Source organism: Cyanistes caeruleus, unplaced genomic scaffold, assembly GCF_971803275.1.
Source record: "Cyanistes caeruleus unplaced genomic scaffold, bCyaCae1.hap1.1 HAP1_SCAFFOLD_78, whole genome shotgun sequence".
NCBI classification, from domain to species: Eukaryota; Metazoa; Chordata; class Aves; order Passeriformes; family Paridae; genus Cyanistes; species Cyanistes caeruleus.
Genome location: NW_028255889.1, coordinates 836,987 through 857,017, shown reverse-complemented (window position 1 = coordinate 857,017; position 20,031 = coordinate 836,987). Strand labels below are relative to the sequence as shown.

Here is a 20,031-nt window from a genome sequence, read left to right as displayed (position 1 = left end):
CCCGGCCGGGGCTCCCGGCCACGAGCAGCGGCAGCGCCGGCCCTTCCCACCTGCTCCTGCCTCGGCTTGCCAGGGCTTTTGCCAGGGCAATTCTGGACTACAGCAACAATCCCCCACAAACAGCCCTGATTCCTCAGGCCCGCCTCTGCTGCCCTCAGCCAGCCCTCAGAGGAAGAAAGGATCGGGTTCCAGCGCTGTTTTCAGCACTGTTTTACTCACCCTGAGGTGACAGCAGGAGGCTGTTGGGGCCTTGGCCTTGGCAATTGTGGATCCCAGCTGATCTTGCCCCTCTTCTGCTTGCCACTTGAATTTTAGCAGTACAGCTGCAATTGCCTCTTTCAATCAGTGCTACCCACTGTGCTTTTCTGACAGGGAACTCGGACTGCTTGTTAAAAAGGCCTCATGAGTAGTAGATCTCCAAATGCTCCCAACTCCCTGAGCACAAAATCAAAGAGAATTAAAGCCACACAGGTCACATTTGCAGTGATCAAACACAGCCCTGTTGCTGCTGCTGCTGAAATAGAATCAACTGACAGAGGCCATCACAGAAATTGCCTTTACAGTGGCAAATAAAATGAAAAAATCGACTAGGAGAAAAAAACCCCAGAACTCCCCAACTCACTTCACTGTTTCTACCGAGCAGCAGAAGAAAAAGGAACAGGGCACCTTTCAGGCAGTTCCACAAGCTCAGGGTTCTCATTTCATGGGGAATCTGAGATGCAATTGGCCTTTTTAAAAGGATAAAACAAAGGGAATGAATTGGAAATTATTAGGAAAAAATGTACCTTCTTATATACAAAGTTCACCAAGTCATTCCCTGCATTTCTCCTTTTCACATTCTTTCTGTCATCCAGAGAGGTCCAGCTTATCATGTTCTGATGCTTATCATCAACTGATTGTGCTCTTGATTTCTCCCAGTGCAAGAGATGTAGAATCATCTAAACTGAACACAGAAACAAAGTCTCTCTGTCAGCCCATTTTCATGTTCCAGATCACTTTCAAGGTGTCCATGGGGGATTTGGAATGATCAGCTCTCCACTTCTGGCTGCACACCCTGGAGATTCTTTCTCCACATTCAGCCAGGCTTGTATTCCCTAACAATTCCTGGTACCTCATCATGTTTTCTTTGGGTAGAAGAGTAACAGTGGAAACCTTACCAATGGCACAACTCCCCAGTGCACAAGGAAAAGAAAGAACAAGTTTCAAGTGCTTCAAATATTTGTTCTGCTTTGCTGCAAGAGTTGTGCTGCAGTCACTTACAGTGTGGGAAGCCAAGAGAAGCTGCAGCTGGGGGCACATCTTGTGATAGGAGCTGCGCCTTGTTCTCCAGAACAGGTTTTTGGAAAGAACAGACGGGACTGTGGAGAAGATTCTGGGAAAATTGAAACAACTTTCTTATGAAATGAAAATCAAATCAAAAGAAACAACCAATATGTTTTTCTCTATTTTTCTCTATTTATTTTTATGTTCCCCTTTTCCATCTTGCACTTTCTCCATCCCATTCATTCCAAATGGATCTCACCTCTAAGATCTGAGACTTGGCAAGTTTTAGACACTGTAAAATACCATGAGCTATACCCAGTTTGCCTTCCCCTGTTTTCCTTGGAAAGCAATGCTGGAGACACAAGTGCAGCGCTTGGGTCGGGTACAAATTCTGCATTCAGGGAATGTGCTCAGATGGTGTTGGACCCTCAGCAGGGACATGGTACAGCAGCAGCCAAGGGCATTCCTGTGCCCCTGTGCAGGAGTCAAGACTCTGGCTCTTGGCTCAACACGGCAAAGTTCCCGTGTTTGGCCAGGCTCAGGGGCTGCCCGGGGAGTGCGGGGCTCGGGCCGGAGCCGAGCGGGCAACGGACAAACGGACACGGGGACAAACGGTCCCGGTGCTTCAGTTGCAGCGGCGGCAGCAGCGGCAGCAGCAGCAGCGGCGGCAGCAGCAGCAGTGAAAGCAGCGAAAGCAGCCAATTTATCACTTTTCTGTCTCTCCTCTCCCTTTCCCAGGGACCCACATTCCCTCCGGGTCTCCCTTTTCCTGCGTCCCCCTCTCTTCCAGGTTCCCTCTCCCCGTACCCGCCCGGGCCATGCCCCCGGCCCGCCCCCGGACCCGCCCCCGGGCCCAGGCGGGGTTGCCCCGGCCCCGGTCCCGGCCCCGTCCCCGTCCCCGGCCGTCCCGCCGTGGTCTCGCCTCCGCCGGGCTCTGGCTGTGCTGGCGCTGGCGCTGCTGGGCGGGCATCATTGCCTGGGGCTGGGGCGGAATCGCTGCCCTTTGGCTCCGCCTTGCCCGATCCCGGCCCCGGCCCCGACGCAGGCTCCGGTCCCGACCCCAGCTCCGGTCCCGACCCCAGCCCTGCCCCCGGCCCCGGCCCCGACCCCGGCCCCGACCCCGGCTCCTCCCGGGGCCCGCGGAGGACACAGGCGGCGCGGCCGCTGCCGCCGCCTCCGCTGCGGCTTCCCCGGCCCGAGCTCCGCCGCTCAGCAGCGCGGCCGCTGGCCCCGAGCCGCCGCTGCCGCGTTCCAATGAGGGAACGCCTGCGGATGCCCGGCCCGGGGAGCTCGGGGAGCGCTCGGGGGCCGTTCCTGTCCCCGGGCCGAGCGCTGATGGCCGCGACTCGCCCCCAGGGAAGGCGCAGGAGGCCCTGCAGCAGCGCTACGAGCTGGGCCCGCTGCTGGGGCGCGGCGGCTTCGGCAGCGTCTTCGCGGCCACGCGACTCTCGGACGGCGCCCCGGTGAGCGGTGGGCAGAGGAGGAGGAGGAGGAGGGGGCGGAGGAGATGGCGGGGGCGCGGCGGGGCGGGCAGCGAGCTCAAGCCTCTGCTGCTCCTTGCTCGCAGGTGGCCATCAAATGTGTGCCGCGGGATCGCGTCCGGCTCTGGGGCGAGCTGGTGAGTGTGCGGGGCCAGCGGCAGAAGCCGGGGCGTGCCGGGCAGGGATGAGCCGGGGCCCGGCGGGGTGGGAGCCGCCGAGAGCCCTGCGGGGAGAGCGGGCGTGGGGTGAGCGAGGTGTGCAGAGCATCCCGGGCTGGCTGAGGGGTCCCAGAGCCCTGGCCCGGCCTCAGCCCCACTGACAGCACCGTGCTCCTCCCGCAGCCCGACGGCACCCGTGCTCCCATGGAGATTGTGCTGCTGGACAGGGTGTCCTCTGGCTGTGCTGCAGTCATTCAGCTGCTGGAGTGGCTTGAGCTCCCCGACAGCTTCGTGTTAGTGTTGGAGCGTCCACAGCGGTGCCAGGACCTCTCGCATTTGCTGGCGGAGCGGAGGTTCCTGCCAGAGGAGGAGGCGCGGGGGCTCTTTCGCCAGGTGCTGGAGGCCGTGCAGCACTGCAGCAGCTGCGGGGTCCTGCACAGGGACATAAAACCGGAGAACATCCTGCTCGACCTGGCCACTGGGCAGCTGAAATTGATCGACTTTGGCTGTGGCGCCTTCCTGCAAGACACAGCCTACACCCAGTTTGCAGGTGAGCCCTCGCAGGGGATGCTCCTGGCCATCTCATGGCCCAGCCTGGCTGTGGCACTGGGGATTCCCCGTGGTGCTGCCAGGATGGGATCAATGCTTGAGGCAAATTGATTTGGATGGGGGTGTGAGTGGGGCCAGCTCCCAGCCCTGCCAAGAGCCTTCAGCACCCACTGTGCCCTGGGCTGGGGCTGGGACAGCCAGCCTGACAAAAACCCCCATGGGGGTAGCAGAGGGCGGGGGTCTGACCCCATGCCCCAGAGAGTTTAGTGAGTCAGTGAGGAAGGGCTTGAACTCCTCTGCTCCCTACGTTTGCCTTGGATTATTAACAATTTTTTGGAGGCCATGCAGGCAGGGAGGAGAGTGTGTTTTCTCTACCACGGGGTGTGTTTTTATTTGCTTGTCATGGTTGGGCCTCCCCAGTGCTTCTGCTGCCCTCTTCCAGCAGCAGTGGCTTCTTTTCCAACCCTGGGTTTGTAGCCAAGTGCCAGGTGCTGGCAAGAGGGCAGTGGGTCACCCCGTGTGCTGCTGGGGCAGCCCCCACATGCCCAGGGATGCTGGGGCCAGGCTCTGGGAGCAGCAGCATCCCCCTGATGAGCTCCATCTGTGTTCCACAGGAACCCTGTCCTACAGCCCACCAGAGTGGATCCACCAGCAACGCTACCATGGCCAGGCAGCAACAATCTGGTCCCTGGGCCTCCTGCTCTACCAGCTGGTCGTAGGGAAGCACCCATTCATGAGGGGCCAGCAGATCATCTGGGGGCGGATCTTGTTCCCACGACGGCTCTCCCAAGGTGAGTCCTCATCTCTGGGCACAGGGGGAACACTGGGCTTGGGAGACAGCTGTGGGCTCATGAGCATCCTGCTCTGGCAGCTGCTGAGGAGGTGGCACATGTCCTGCTCTCCTGCAAACAGGGAATCCATGGGGAAGTTGAGGCCCAGCTCTGGGCACACCCAGCATGGCCTGGGCACTGGAAGGGGGCGGCAACTTCTCCAACTGACTGGTGATTCCTGGTTTCTCTCTTCAGAATGCCAAGATATTATTAAGAGGTGTTTGTCCATGCAACCCTCGGACAGGCCATCGTTAGAAGACCTTTTCCGCGATCCTTGGATGCAGGCTGTTCATCTGCCCTAGGAGATGGGAGAGATCCACATGCACAGTTGGATCCAGGGGCCTGGCAGGTAACAGCTCCACACATTTCTTGGCAATCGGTGGCAAAGCAAACCAGGCTGTTTTTGTCGTGCCTGTAGCTCTGAGCAGGGGTCATCAGAAGGGAACACACAGCTCTTGGGCTGGAGCTGAGCTGGACACCTGGTGTGGCAAGCACTGGTGGCCACCATTCCCCCTGCTTTTGCTTGTCTGCTTCACTGATGGCTGGGACCCTGGGCAGAGCACTGACAGCTTGGTCTGGCCCCTAGGCAAGGAGAAGGAGCCCCTGGAGAAGCTGTTACCAGCTGGGGCTGCTGCTGGAGACACCAAGGACAACCTCAAGGATGGCAATCTCTTCCTCCAGCTGGCCAGCTGAAGATGATGGATTTCAATTCTGGCATGTCTTCTTCAAAGACTCGCTCCACGCCCAATTTGCAGGTGAGTCCACAGCCAGGGGATGCTCCCAGATCTGGGCATGGCACAGCTTGGCCAGGCACCAAAGGTTCCCCCCTTGGCTGGGGTGGATGCAACCAATTCTTCAGTTGGCTCCCAAGCTGTTTTTTGTCTCTGGACAGCTGCTGAGGGGCTGGGTCTGCCGTGGCTGGCTGCAGGCTGGGCACATGGCCTGCCCTCCTGCTCTGCTCCCAAAGGCAGCAGTGATGGGCAGCTTTGGGCCCAGCTCTGAGCACGGCCAGCATGGCCTGGGCACTGCGGGTGGCTGGGACAAGGGGACAGGAGCCTTCAGCTGACGGGCGGTTTCTGGTTTCTCTCCTTGCAGCTGGGCTCTGCGGATGCTGAGGCTGCTCTGGGCTCTGCCAGGGCTCTGCTGGGCTCAGCCCCAGGCACAGCTGGGCTCACCCTGCCCTCCCATTGCTCTGACAGCTTTGCATCACACGAGCCCATTCCCAGCACACCGTCTGAGCTTTCTGTGTTTGCAGGTGAGTGAGACTCTCCTGCAGGCCAAGAGATTGCAGTTAGGGACACACATCCAATTGGCAAGAACCCAAACTCTCCACAGTCCCAGCTGAATGCCTGCATCTGCACAGGATGTTTTCTGTGTTCCACTCTTCCTTTCTTTTTGGCTGCAATTGTGCAATTGCACTTTCTTCCTCCTCTAGAAGTGCCACTGCTGTGTTCCTGAGGCAGTGCAGTCTGGAGCTGATGGATGAAGAATCGCCCCTCTGCACTTCCAAACCAGAGCAAAAAGCTGTAAGTGGGACTTTGCATCTTTAAGAAACCATTGAATGTTTGAAAGGGAATGTGCAGCTCATTCACAGGGTGAGAAGGAAGGGCACCTTCTAAAGGATTTGGGGTTTGACAGAGTTTAGATTCCCAGTGCTGCTTGGAGCTGGCAAGGCACAAAGCACTTTTCTTCTTGCTTCACTCCAATTTCACCACAATTTAAAATAACAATATTGGAATCAAACCCCACAAACTTTTTCAGAAAGGTTTCTGAGGCCGGTAATATGCATCATGCCATCAGCACATTTACAAAGTAGATAAGTGAGTTTTATGTTTCAAAAGACCAATTACGCCTTAATTCAAAGTTATAGAAGATTTTTCACTGCACACTTGGGTTCTGTTTTTATCTTTCACATTTTATAGAAGTTTTTTCCTTTTATTTTTCTGCATTTTTCCCCATAAAACAGAAATCATGCTATGAAAAAGAAGTGTCCTTTGCTCCTGGTTCCTGTGTGGAGCAGCTCCCTTCCTGCTGGCTGAGCTGCTCAGGCAGAGCCCAGCAGCTCCTGGCCCTGCAGGGCTGAGGCTTTTCCCCGTTGCTGGGCTCAGACTGATGGAGCAGCACTGCTGAACACAGGGACACGCAGAGGGAGCAGAGCAGCTGCCTTTGCCCACCTGAAGCTCCAAGGCTAAACTCTGAGCAGACACGGCTGGAAGAGACTCGCAGGCTCCCTGTTGGCTCTGCTGCCCCACTTGTGCCCAGCCCAGCTCTGCGTGAGGCACAGGGAGAACAAGGGGCAGCTCCCTCCCAGCCCCAGCCCAGGGACCCCTCCAGCCCCGGGCCTTGGGGCACTGTCAGCACCCGCTCCTCCAGCCACGGCTTCTGCTGGCACTGACAGCAACAACCAAAGTGGGGCTGGTCCCGAGGGAGCAGCAGCAGTGCCTGGATCTGATCCCTCAGTCTGGGGCAGTGCTGGAAAAATGATCGCAGAAGTGGCAGCAGCACCAGCAGCACCAGCAGCAGCACCAGCAGCAGCACCAGCAGCAGCACCAGCAGCAGCACCAGTACCAGCGTCAGCAGCACCAGTAGCAGCAGTAGCATCAGTGGCAGCACCAGCACCAGCAGCACCAGCTGCACCAGCAGCACCGCCAGCACCAGCAGCACCAGGAGCACCAGCACCACCAGCATCACCACTAGCAGCAGCACCAGGGACAGGACCAGCACTAGCTTCACCAGCAGTGCCAGCAGCAGCACCACCACCACCAGCACAAGCAGCAGCACCAGGGGCAGGATCAGCACCAGCAGCACCAGCAGCAGCACCAGCAGCAGCAGTGCCAGCAGCAGCACCAGGAGCACCAGCACCAGTACCAGCAGCACCAGCAGCAGCAGCAGCAGCAGCAGCAGCAGCAGCAGCAGCAGCAGCAGCAGCAGCAGCAACAGCAGCACCAGTAGAACCAGCAGTACCAGCAGAACCAGCACCACCAGCACCAGCAGCAGCAGCACCAACAGCATCACCAGCAGCAGCACCAGCACCAGCACCAGCACCAGCACCAGCACCAGCACCGCCAGCACCAGCTGCACCACCAGTACCAGCAGTAGCAACAGGGGCAGCAGCAGCAGCAGCAGCAGCAGCAGCAGCAGAACCACTAGGGACAGGACCAGCACCAGCATAAACCAGCAGCAGCAGCAGCATCACCACCAGCAGCATCAGTGGCAGCACCAGCAGTACCAGCACCAGCACCAGCACCAGCAGCAGCAGCACCAGCAGTACCAGCAGTAGCAGCAGCAGCAGTGCCAGCAGCAGCACCAGCTGCACCAGCAGGAGCACCAGCACCAGCACCAGTACCAGCAGCAGGACCAGCAGCACCAGCACCAGCAGCAGGACCAGCAGTGCCAGCAGCACCATCACCAACAGCAGCTGCAGAAGCAGTGTCAGCAGCAGCGTCAGCAGCACCTGCACCAGTACCAGCAGCAGCAGCAGCAGTACCAACAGAACCAGCACCAGCACCACCACCAGTGCCAGCAGCACCAGCAGCAGCACCAGCAGCACCAGCACCAGCAGTAGCACCAGGGGCTGGACCAGCAGCACCAGCACCAGCAGCAGCACCAGCACCAGCAGCACCAGCAGCACCAGCAGCAGCACCAGCACCGGCAGCAGCAGCAGTACCAGAAGCACCAGCACCAGGAGCACCAGCGCCAGCACCAGCATCACCAGCAGAACAAGCAGTGCCAGCAGCAGCACCACCAGCACCAGCAGCAGCACCAGCAGTAGCACCAGCACCAGCATCACCAGCAGCACCAGCAGTGCCAGCAGTATTAGCACCAGCAGCAGCACCAGCAGCAGCACCAGCAGTACCAGCAGCACCAGCAGTACCAGCAGCACCAGCAGCAGCACCAGCAGCAGGACCCGCAGCACCACCACCACCAGCATCTGCAGCAGCATCAGTGGCAGCACCAACAGCAGCAGCAGAAGCACTAGGAAGAGGACCAGCACCAGCAGCACCAGCAGTGCCAGCAGCACCAGCACCACCACCAGTACCAGCAGCAGTACCAGCAGCAGCACCACCAGCACCAGCAGCAGTACCAGCAGTACCAACAGCAGCACATGGAGCTGACTTTCAGTGCAGCCTCTGCCATGCTTCCCTCCCTGTGCAGCGGTGTCACAGCAGCCTGAGGCACCTGGGAGCCCTCAGTGCCAGCAGGGACTTGAGATAGCAGCCCTGGGCTCCTGCACGTTGCACCAGGAACAGAGCTGGGGACTCCCTCTCCATGTGGAGCTTCCAGATGGAAAAGGCTGCTGTGACCAGGCAGCTCCAAGGGCACAGAAAGGAGGGGCTCGACCCCTTGATCTGTGCCAGTCCCACAGTCCTGGGCAGAAGCCACCGAGCCCTGGGGGAGCAGAGGGCACAGCAAGAGGGACAAAACCAGTCAAGGTCAGAGACTGGGAAGAGCCAGACCTGGGAGCAGGAACAGCTGCTTCATTGAACTCCTGGAGGAAGCTCTTGGCTGGTTCAAAGCCCTGAAAGGTGTGAAGGGCAGAGAAGAGGCCACACCAAACAATGCTCCTGTTTTCACACCTCCCCTCTCTGTGTCCCAGAAGGAATTGGATGAACTGTATTCTTCTCTCTGAGTCGTCTCATTCAGCATGAGCAGCTCAGCACCAGGAGCTGAAGGAGCTGAAGCCTCAGGCCACAAGAGCTGAGCAAGAGGGGGCTTTTGGGCCAAAGTAATGCTGCTAAGTAATGGACCTAGCTGAATGCAGCAGATAGAATTCTGCAATTATAAAATCCATTTTGCTGGAAAAGGCCTCTGAGCTCATCCAGTCCAGCCAGTCACCCAGCAGTGTCAAGCCCAGCACTAAACCTCGTCCCTGAAGTGCCAAGGTCTGAACAACAGGCCCTGAGTGAGGCCTGAACAACAGGCCCTGAGCCAAAGGATGACCTCTGGATGAACCTTCCAACCAAAGGTTATCTGTCTGCTCATTACTGAAATATGCATGGTCATTAGCACTGTGATAGATGGATCCACTCATCAATGAAACATGGATTGACCTTTCTGTGTTTAGAAGCCAGACAAGGCCATTCAATCTGACATCTGGCCTTGTTTGGGGTGTATGGACAGAGTCAACTCCCTTGGTTCCTCTTTGAGGTCTGGCCAGGCTTTGGTAGGGACCCAAGAGGAGGATGAAACCAGATGTTCCCACAGCAGAAGTGCTGTCAGTTTGTTCATTCAGCACTATCAAAGCTGGGCCCTCTCTCACAGCGGAGGTTGAGCCTCACCTGTGGCTGGAGGCACCTGCAGGATTTCCCAGTGTCCAGGAGTGGCTCTCCAGTCCTTGGCTGTGACAGCTTCCCCAGCTGATGGGTGGATCTGGGGATGGCAAAGTCTGAGGGGAACTGGATCTTTGTTAATGCCTGCGGGCAATCTTTGGCAGTGATGATTGGGTGCATTGCTGAGCTGCTCCTTTTGTGATCCTTTGCCTCTTGGAGCTGCAGTAAGTGATACTGATTCCTTCAGGTGGTGTTTGTGCCTTTGGTGCTGGCCCTGCCCACTGGTGAAACAAAATTGGCAAAGTCTGGCCAGATCACAACAAAATATCACTTTTTAAATGTAAATGTAAGGAATCAGTCCCATCTGAAATTCCCAGAAGGGAAGCCCTCCCCAGAGTTCACTGGCTCTGGAGTGGGGCTGAGGTGGGAGCACCGTGCGAGCAGTGGGGCAGTCGGTTAAAAGAGGCTGAACCGCAGGATGTCTTAAAATGCATCCAAACATTGCATATGGAAAAAGGAAAAGAACTTGTGAGTTTGGGAAGACAAGGATGGATTTTCTTAACAGCACCAACGGAAGGAACAGTTGTTTTTGGAATGCTCCCACATGAAGGTACAGAAAAAGGTTTTAGTCTTGAGCTCAGGTTTGTTAGTCCAAGTAAAATAATAACAATAACAATAAAAATAACAATAACAACACAATAATATATATTTATATATATAACTAAAAATCAATAATGTGAAATAATGTCAACAGTACTGATTCGTGAGTTTGGCTGCTCACTGTAACACTAAATACCCTACAAAAAAGAACTGGCAAAGACCCAAATGTCAGTGGTAAACTTTGTGAATTTTATACAAGGAATAAAGGAAGAAGGGGTGAAATTGGCTGTTTTTATAGGGTTTGGTGATGTTGTGATACAGAATGCTTTGTCTGTTCCTGTGAAAAGCACAGTGATTAAGACTGCTGGGTTTTTCATGTACCAGACTCTCTACAAGCTGCGGGATTGGTTGAACAGGTGAAGGAGTTGTTAAAAGAGCAGTTGATAAAATGAGGAGATGGGAACCTGTCCTGGTGGAGAACCCATCTCCCAGATGTGTTCCATGCCCTTAACAATGGGCCCACTGGGGAAATGGAAACCCCTGGGTGTGCAGGGCTGCACCCAATTTGCAAACACAACCATGGACAGTGAGACTTGGACTGCCTGGGAAATGGTTCTGGGTGTGATGGCCCCTGACAGGGCCACCCCAGAGGCTGCAGGGTTGGACCTTCATGCACTGGAATTAATTAGGAAAAAGCCAAAGCAAATGAAAGTTAACAATACAAGAACAGGAATTCAGATTCCTCCAGGATGCTTTGGTTTGGTAACTGCTCACTTGAGCTTGGCCTTGCAAAGTGTTGATGTCATGGGAGGAGGAATTGATGCAGATTATCAAGGAGAAATTAAAGTAAGTCTGTTAAACAATAATGAACAAGATTTTGTTTTCCAACCCCATGGCAGGATAGAACAGTTATTAATATTGCAGTTTTAAAAACAATTGTGAAAGAAGGAGATCCACCTCCAATCACCTCTGTTCATGGAGATCAAGAGTTTGGATCCAGCAGTCCTAATAATGGAGCCAGAGTGTGGGTCCAGAGGCCAAATGGCCCTCCAGAGGCAGCTGAAGGAACAGCTCTGGGGAAAAACAACACTGTTTGAATCCTGAGACCTGGGCAGGAACAATGGAAATATGTCCCTGCAGCCAAGTGTTCTCTGCCACAACAAGTCAATATTGTTTTACAGATGCTGCCAGACCAAATCTCCCTGTTTGCCCCAGCGACCCCTTTGGAAAATGCTCTGATCCACGGGGCTCCATGTGAAGGCTGATGTGACACTGAGGGACTTCCACACCAATTCCAGCCAGGAGCTGGAAATTTGGATCCTCTCCCCTTCGGCTGGAGAAGTGCCAGGTCCCAGTCCCTGACGGGCACCCAGGCTCCTGGCTGGAATTGGTGTGCAAGTCCCTCAGTGTCACATCAGCCTTCACATGGAGCCCCGTGGATCACAGCATTTTCCAAAGGGGTCGTTGGGGCAAACAGGGAGATTTGCTATGGCAGCATTTGTAAAACAATATCCCATAACATCAGCTTGTTGCGTCAGAGAACACTTGGCTGCAGGGATATATTCCCATTCTTCATGGTCAGGTTTCAGGATTCAACCTGTGTTGTCTTTCCCCAGAGCTGTTCCTTCAGCTGCCTCTGGAGGCCCATTTGGCCTCTGGACCCACACTCTGGCTCCATTATTAGGACTGCTGGATCCAAACTCTTGATCTCCATGAACAGAGGTGATTGGAGGTGGATCTCCTTCTTTCACAATTGTTTTTAAAACTGCAATATTAATAACTGTTCTATCCTGCCATGGGGTTGGAAAACAAAATCTTGTTCATTATTGTTTAACAGACTTACTTTAATTTCTCCTTGATAATCTGCATCAATTCCTCCTCCCATGACATCAACACTTTGCAAGGCCAAGCTCAAGTGAGCAGTTACCAAACCAAAGCATCCTGGAGGAATCTGAATTCCTGTTCTTGTATTGTTAACTTTCATTTGCTTTGGCTTTTTCCTAATTAATTCCAGTGCATGAAGGTCCAGCCCTGCAGCCTCTGGGGTGGCCCTGTCAGGGGCCATCACACCCAGAACCATTTCCCAGGCAGTCCAAGTCTCACTGTCCATGGTTGTGTTTGCAAATTGGGTGCAGCCCTGCACACCCAGGGGTTTCCATTTCCCCAGAGGGCCCATTGTTAAGGACATGGAACACATCTGGGAGATGGGTTCTCCACCAGGACAGGTTCCCATCTCCTCATTTTATCAACTGCTCTTTTAACAACTTCACCTGTTCAACCAATCCTGCAGCTTGTAGATAGTCTGGTACATGAAAAACCCAGCAGTCTTAATCACTGTGTTTTTCACAGGAACAGACAAAGCATTCCACATCACAGCATCAACAAACCCTATAAAAACAGCCAATTTCACCCCTTCCTCCTTTATTCTTTGTATAAAATTCACAAAGTTTACCACTGACATTTGGGTCTTAGCCAGTCCTTTTTTGTAGGGTGCTTAGTGTTACAGTGAGCAGCCAAAACTCACAAATCAGTACTGTTGACATTATTTCACATTATCAATTTTTAATTATGTATATAAATATATATTATTGTGTTATATTATTATCATCATTATCATCATTATCATTATCATCATTATTATCATTATTATAATCATTATCATTATTGTTCTTGTTGTTGTTGTTTCACTTGTACAAACAAATCTGAGCTGAAGACTATAACCTTCTTCTGTCACTCCACATGGGCGTGTTCCAGAAACAATTGTTCCTTCTGTTGGTGCTTTTTCCTATTTGCTGTTAACAAAATCCATCCTACTCTTCCCAAACCCCCAAATTCTTTTCCTTTTTCCACATGCAATTTTTGGATTCATTTTAAGGCTGATTTACTAAAATATGGATATGATCTGGTATCAATATCCAACTGAGACAGACAAAGACTCTTTAACTGTTTTATGGTTAAAAAGTTTATGTTTATTCACAGTGCTGGGCTGATGTGTCAGGTCACCCCTTAATACATACAGCCCGGAGCACAGGTGAATACAGGCTTTTTATTTACAGAAGTATTGAATACAAATACATATTCATGACCCAGTTCCCACCAACTTTTCACTTCCTATGCTACTTAGGAAAAAAAGCAATTAAGCATGATCCTTGAAATGGGTCGGTGGTCTTTTTCTGAGGAGGGGTCACAGAAGGGAGGAAGGGATATGGCTCTTCCTCGTTCTGCCCTTTCTACCTTTTCAATGCAAAGTGACAAATGGACCCTTGGCTGGGCTCCTTGTTTCATATCTTCAATGAGTTTCTGATTTGCAACTGTCTTATGTTCTTGAAGTTCTTTACCAGATACTCTATTTCTCACTCTAAGCCAAACTGAACAAGCATAACATTGACAATTAGTTATTAGCCAACGCTTAACCTCTATTTTAGCAAGGCCTCTCTATCTACCTTTAATTTTAGCAAGGCCCATCTATTTATTTTAATTCAAGTTTGTCACTCTGAAAACTCAGCTTCTGAGTTTGCTAACATAGTTTTCTAAGTACTTTCCCAGGAAAGTAACTGTAAGCATAGATATGTGTACATTCTTTCTGTTACACGTCTTGTGATGGGCATCTCTCATGGCCAGTGCAGTGAGAAAGTGTTATCCTGACCATCCAATCCCTGGCCATGGTCAGAAGCCTATAAATCCTGGGAGGGAAAATAAACTCTCTCTTCTTTTCACCACACCTCGACCTGTGTCCGTGTGATCTATTCATCTTCAGCGGCAACAGACAGATGGTATTCCATTTTTAATCCTGTGGGACAAACTGCATTACGGTTCAATTCCACCTGTCCAATCTGTACACATAAACCTTTTGAGAAAGTCTGGGGCTGCAATTGGATCCAGACGCTTCCAGTCTCTTTGCTTAGAAGGGATTTGAAAGTCTAGGCATTCTGGAGGGGTTTGAGGATCCACGGTGGCTGTTGAGTGTCATTTCTCCACTTCATGACTCAGCAGGAGTTTCTCCAATAAAGAAATAAAGCTTTTGCCAGAAGCTCCCACTCTGCCCATGACAGGAAGCCCTGGGACTGTCTGTGACATCCCGGCTCTTTGGCAGCCTGGGGACTCCTGGGATGTCACCATGGAGCCTGCATGAGTGCCTGTGACAGAGCGGTGCCTTTGCAGCCCAAGGTCCCCTGGGATGTCACCAGGGAATTACTGTGACTGTGTCTGACCACACAGCTCTTCAGCATCCCCAGAAACCCCTGGGAGGTCTCTCTGTAGCCCCTGTCTGTGCCTGTGACATTGCAGCTCTTGAACAGTCTGGAGACTCTGGGAATGGCCCCATGGATCCCCTCTGAGGGTCTGTAACAAATCTGACCCTTGGTAGGCAACCATCACCAGGACCTGTTGCTCTGGTCTCTTTCCATGGCTACCATTACAGCCCCCTGTTGCTATGATTTATTTCTATGGCAACCATCAGTGTCCCCTGTAACTATGGTCTGTTTCCATGGAAATGACCACTGCCTCCTGTTGCTATGGTCTGTTTCCATGGCAACCATTGCAGTCCCCTGTAGCTATGGTCTGTTTCCATGGCAACCATCACAGTCCCCTGTTGCTATGGTCCCTTGGCAGCTCCATGAAGACCCCATGCCTCAGTTGTTGCCGTGGACACCAGCTCAGGCCTGGAGCCAGAGCCCGTTGCCATGGCAACCATTTGCAGTCCCATCCCCAGGCTCATGGGATCACAGAGCCACAGAATTGGCTGAGCTGGGAGGGACCCATGGGGATCCTCCAGTCCAACTGCTGGCCCTGCACAGGACACCCCAACAATCCCAGCCTGGGCCTGGCAGCACTGGCCAAGTGCTGCTGGAGCTCAGACAGCCCTGGAGCTGGGAGCCCTCCCTGAGGAGCCTGTTCAGTGCCCCAGCAGCCTCAGGGGAAAAACCTTTTCCTCACATCCAGCCTAAATCTGCCCGCCTCAGCTCCAGCTGCTCCCTCCACTCCTGTCCCTGGGCACCAGAGGGAAGAGGATCCTGCAGCCCCCAGCCAGGGACCCGCTCCCAAGGCTGCTGCCACGGCAACCAGGCCTGGCACCAGCTGGGACGCTCGGTTTCCACAGGCTGGGCTTCAGGAATGGGATTCCCCAATTTCCTGCTCCAGCTAAAACTGCACTGCCACTCGCTTCCATCCCAACTCCTGTGGAAAGCACAAAAGGCAAAGATCCCGGGTTGGGATAAGAACAATTTGCTGAGAACAGCAACGAGATAAGGAACAAACGGAACAGAAACAATTTTGGTAACAGGAGGGATAAGACAAACTATTTACGAAGAAAACTACAACACCAGCAACTGGCTCTTCCTGGCCACGTATTTTGTCCTGCCTGGAAGAGAGAGAGCGAGTCCTTTTCCTGCCCCTGGCAATGATCTGAGATGGGATTGAATCTAATGACAGGGCCATGGCCTGACTCTCACATTCCACAATGCAAAATCATGATACTGCCATGGGCAGGAAGAGGTACAGGTGTGGATCACAGGGAACATGGATCACCAGGTGTCTTGCCAACATGGGTCCTTCAAGGGGGGATGAAGCTGGAGCAGTGCACAAAGCTGTTCCTGCAGTTGGGGCATTTGCAGGGCTTCCCTTAGTGGTGCCTCCATTGGGGTTTGGTCAAGTGAGAGCTGTCTGAGAAGCTCTTCCCACACTCAGGACACACGTAGGGCCTCTCCCCTGTGTGGATCATCTGGTGGATGGTCATTTGGGACCTCCAGCTGAAGCTGTTCCCACATTCCCCACACTTGTAGGGCCTCTCCCCAGTGTGGATGCGCTGGTGGATGATGAGATTGGATTTGCAGCTGAAGCCCTTCCCATATTCCCTACACTCATAGGGCCATTCCCCAGTGTGGATCATCTGGTGGCAAATCAGGCTCTTGCTCTGGCTGAAGCTCTTCCTACATTCCAAGCACTCATAGGGCTTCTCCCCATCCTGAAGCTGCTCATGGACCACCAGCTCAGAGCCCCAGCTGGATCTCTGGCTGCCATCCTGTCAGAGGGTGGGTCTTTCCTCCTCAGAGGAAAAGGGGTTTGGAGCCCCTCTTCTTGCAGGATCTCCAGGGCTTTTTCTTGCACTCTGGAGCCACTCAAAACAGCCTCATCTATGAGGTTCTGCTGTGGGGATTTGTCCTCTCTGGTCTCCATCCTCAGCTCCTTGACTGGGGGAGGAAGGACAAGGAGAGGATGGGATTTGCTTCCATGCCAGAGGGAAGGGGAAGGAGATCCCCCCAGTGCATCCCCGGCAGGACGGCGTCAGCAGCGGGGTTTTCCTGCAGCTGGGGGCCATGCTGGGCTGGGAGATGGAGCAGGAGAGAGGGGGGAAAGGGCAGTGACTTCCTCCTCACCTGCCCGGGTGTCCTGGGGCATCTTCTTCTTCCTCGCAGCCTCCTCCTCCATCTGGACAAGGTTTGGGAATGAGAAGTTCTGGTTTGTGAGAAAACAAGGAATGAACACATTGAATGAGCCCAACAGGATATTTAGGAATGCCTCAAACCATCAGTAAATGCTGCCCTGCTCTGCGGGCTCAGGGCAGCAGAAGGAGCCCCAGGGCTGCCGGCACAGCCGCAGCAGGAAGGGCACGGGGCCTTGCACAGAACCTGGCACGGCCTTCTTGGGACACGTCCTGTCTGGTGGCCATCCTAAACCCACACAGGCTGTGACACAGACATGGAATGTGTGGGCCAGGGCACGAATGCTGCTCTGAGCCCTGGGGCCCAGCGAGCACTGAAATCAGCAGGTGTGGCAGAGTCCCCACTGAAGCAGACCTGCCACCCCCCGAGCCCTGGCAGTGCTGGTGCCCTTCTCCTGCCCCAGAGACCTGTGCCCCTGGGGGGCTTCTGTGCTAGAGGGCAGCCAAAGCCCAAGTGCATTGGGGGCTGGGCTCCTTCCTGCAGGGGCTGATGGCAGGAGCTCCTGGAGCAACTGCTGGCAACTCTGGGCATCTGTCAGATGATGTTGCTCCTTCCTGGAATGAATTTTTTCCATGGAAGGGATTGGCAGTAGCACCAGAACACCATCAATTTCTGAGTTTCCCAGGACAATTCAGTTGTACAGAGATACTGTTATGTTTCCTTCTGCTTTTCTGACTGTCTTTCTTGCATTCTGGGAAAAAAAAAAAAGCAGCTTGGTCCTATCAATTCCATCCCATCCCATCCCATCCCATCCCATCCCATCCCATCCCATCCCATCCCATCCCATCCCATCCCATCCCATCCCATCCCATCCCATCCCATCCCATCCCAGGTGTTTTAAGGTTAAATTTGATAGTCGAGGTTGGACTTGAATTCCAAGATGGTTTATGTGGTCAAATGTTTGATTTGAAAGTCAAAAGTTGGATTTGAAGCTCGGGGGTTGGATTTGCTGGGCAACACTGGGAAACCATGGAATAACGGCATTCCAGGCATTGAGAATTTGGAATCCTCCGGCTCCCCTCACAGATTCCTGTGGAATAATGGCATTCTGGGTATCAAGAATTTAAAAAATTTCCAGCCCTCCTTCCCAATTCCCACCAAAAAGATAGAATTACAGAATTCTGGAAATTGAGAATTTGGAATCCTTTATATGCACTGTTAGATTCCCACCAAATTCCCATGGAATAACAGCATTCCAGGCGTCATGAATTAGAAATCTTCCTGTTCCCTTCCCAAATTCCCATGAAATAATGGCATTCCAGGCATCAGGATTTTTGACTCCTCCACCTCCCCTCTCAAATTCCCATGGAATAATGGCATTCTGGGTGTCAGGAATTAAGAATTCTCCAGCTTCCCTCCTGAAATTCCCATGGAATAACAGCATTACACACATTGGGAATTTGAAATCCTCCATTTCCACTCCCAAATTCCTATGGATTAACAGCATTCCAAGCTTCAGGAATTTCAAATCTTCCATCCCCCCTCCCAAATTCCCATAGAATAACGGCAATCCGAGCATCAGGAAATTTGAATCTTCCAGTTCAGTTTCCAAATTCCCACCCAATTCCTATGGAATAACGGCATTCCAAGTACTGGCCATTTGCAATCCTCCAGTTCTGCACCTACATTCTCTTGGAATGATGGCATTCTAGACATCAGGAATTTCAAATCCTTCATTTCCCCTCCCAAATTCCCAAAAAATTCTCATGGAATAGCACCATTCCAAGAATTGGCAATTTGGAGTCCTCCAGCTCTCCTCCCAAATTCCTGTGTGTAACTTTTCTATAAATATCCTTTTTCTGTTTCTGTTTCTGTTTCTGCTGCATCTCTTCTGTATTTTTCTTTTTATTCTTGGATTTCTCAGCCTCCTTTGGACTGAATTCTTTTGGGATCCTCCCTCGTGGGGAGCCCTGCTTATCTCAGTTCTTATGATTTGAAGAAAACTCCCAAGCTCGTTAGAATCTTGTTTCTTGTGTTTATTAAAAGGTCATCAGAAAACTTAACAGGTCTCTCCAGGCTGGCTACACAAGGTTAATCTTTGCAATCTGGTACATTTCTTTCTTCTGATGGTACAAACAAGGCCTTGTGGCACACTTCGTGTCTGATGCACAAAATGGCCCTGAAATACGCAGTTCTTTTATCTTTATACCTATTTTTACCCAATTAACTGTAGACACATATATTATTTTTCTTAATGACCCAATGACCCATCACCTCTGTGATGCACTGCGGCATTCTCTGTCCAATCACTTACTACTACCCAAAAACCTCTAGGAGAAGAAGATGAAGAAGAAAGAAGAAGGGACAAGGGACAACACCCTAAATCCTCCATCTTGTCTCTTGTTCTCTAAACTTACTTTTTCACCCAGTGATTTAAAAGAACTTTCTAATCTACACACTTACACTTTTAGCTTTTTCCATCTAAATTTAACATTTGTTTTCATGTATCACCATGAAAACATGCTCATGAATTTCATGTTATATGAAATTCAGTGTTTTTCTGGATCTTATAACTAAGTATCAGAAACAAGGGCACACACTCTGTATTCCAGACTTCAACACTGTGGAATAACAGCATTCCAGGCGTTGGGAATTTCAGATCCTCCAGCTCCTCTTCCTAATTTCTATGGAATAACACATTCTGGGCGTTGGGAATTTCAAATCTTCCAGCTGCTGAACCAAATTTCAATGGAATAAAAGCATTCCGGGCATCAGGAATATGAAAAATGGCACAGTTACTGTGAAAAAATGGTCATGTACATGACGGTATCGAAAACTACAAGTGGGAAGAAAAACTGGGAATGGCTCCAGCAGCTGTGGAATCTCTGCCAAGCTCAACATCGTGTCCAGACAACTCTACAAGTCCGGAAAGCACCAAGCACCATGGAAAAATCAAGGCACTCTGTCACATAGTAGAAACAGTGTAACTGAATTTTTTGCTTAGTTTTTATATTTTCAAGAGATTTTTTCCTTTATTTTAACCTTTTTTATTTCTTTTTTCCCCTTATCTCTTTATCCCTCTATTTTTTTAATTTTCAACGAGGAAAACTGCTGACAACTCAAAGGAATAAAAATTAAAAATCAAAAAAAGCAAAGCAGTTTTCTTCTCCAGAATAATACATGAGAAAATAAGGTCTTTTAAATAGCAAAATAAAGTTGCAAACTTTTAGTCCCCAAAAAACTACAAAGAAGAAATATTCAGAATACTGACAATGTTTTACTAACACTATTATGATTATGATTATTTCTTCTATTATTCTTTTTGTGGAAATTTTTTTTCATGGTCTAAAAGGATTGTTCCTGTAAAAAAGAAGCCAAATTTAAAATTTTCATTTACTTTTTTTCTCTCCTTTTTTAAACTACTCAGGGCTTCATATAATTCTATTTTATAGCAAAAAGACCAGTAGCCAAACAAAGCTTTAAAAGAAATAGCCAGACAT

At 51.7% G+C, this 20,031-nt stretch overlaps 2 protein-coding genes across 2 annotated transcripts in view; one reads left to right on the top strand and one right to left on the bottom strand.

Annotated features, from left to right (window-relative positions):
- The window catches only part of LOC147646801 (uncharacterized), a 442,845-nt gene that overhangs the window by 364,657 nt on the left and 58,157 nt on the right, over positions 1–20,031 (bottom strand). The window lies entirely within an intron of this gene.
- On the top strand, positions 1,678–10,233 carry LOC111946131 (serine/threonine-protein kinase pim-1-like). The gene is given in 10 exon segments (XM_086872935.1): positions 1,678–1,705; positions 2,620–2,726; positions 2,831–2,881; positions 3,086–3,452; positions 4,066–4,242; positions 4,477–4,630; positions 4,868–5,036; positions 5,377–5,536; positions 5,717–5,807; positions 6,248–10,233. Coding segments are annotated over 9 exon segments (1,236 nt in total). The 3' UTR covers positions 5,740–5,807; positions 6,248–10,233.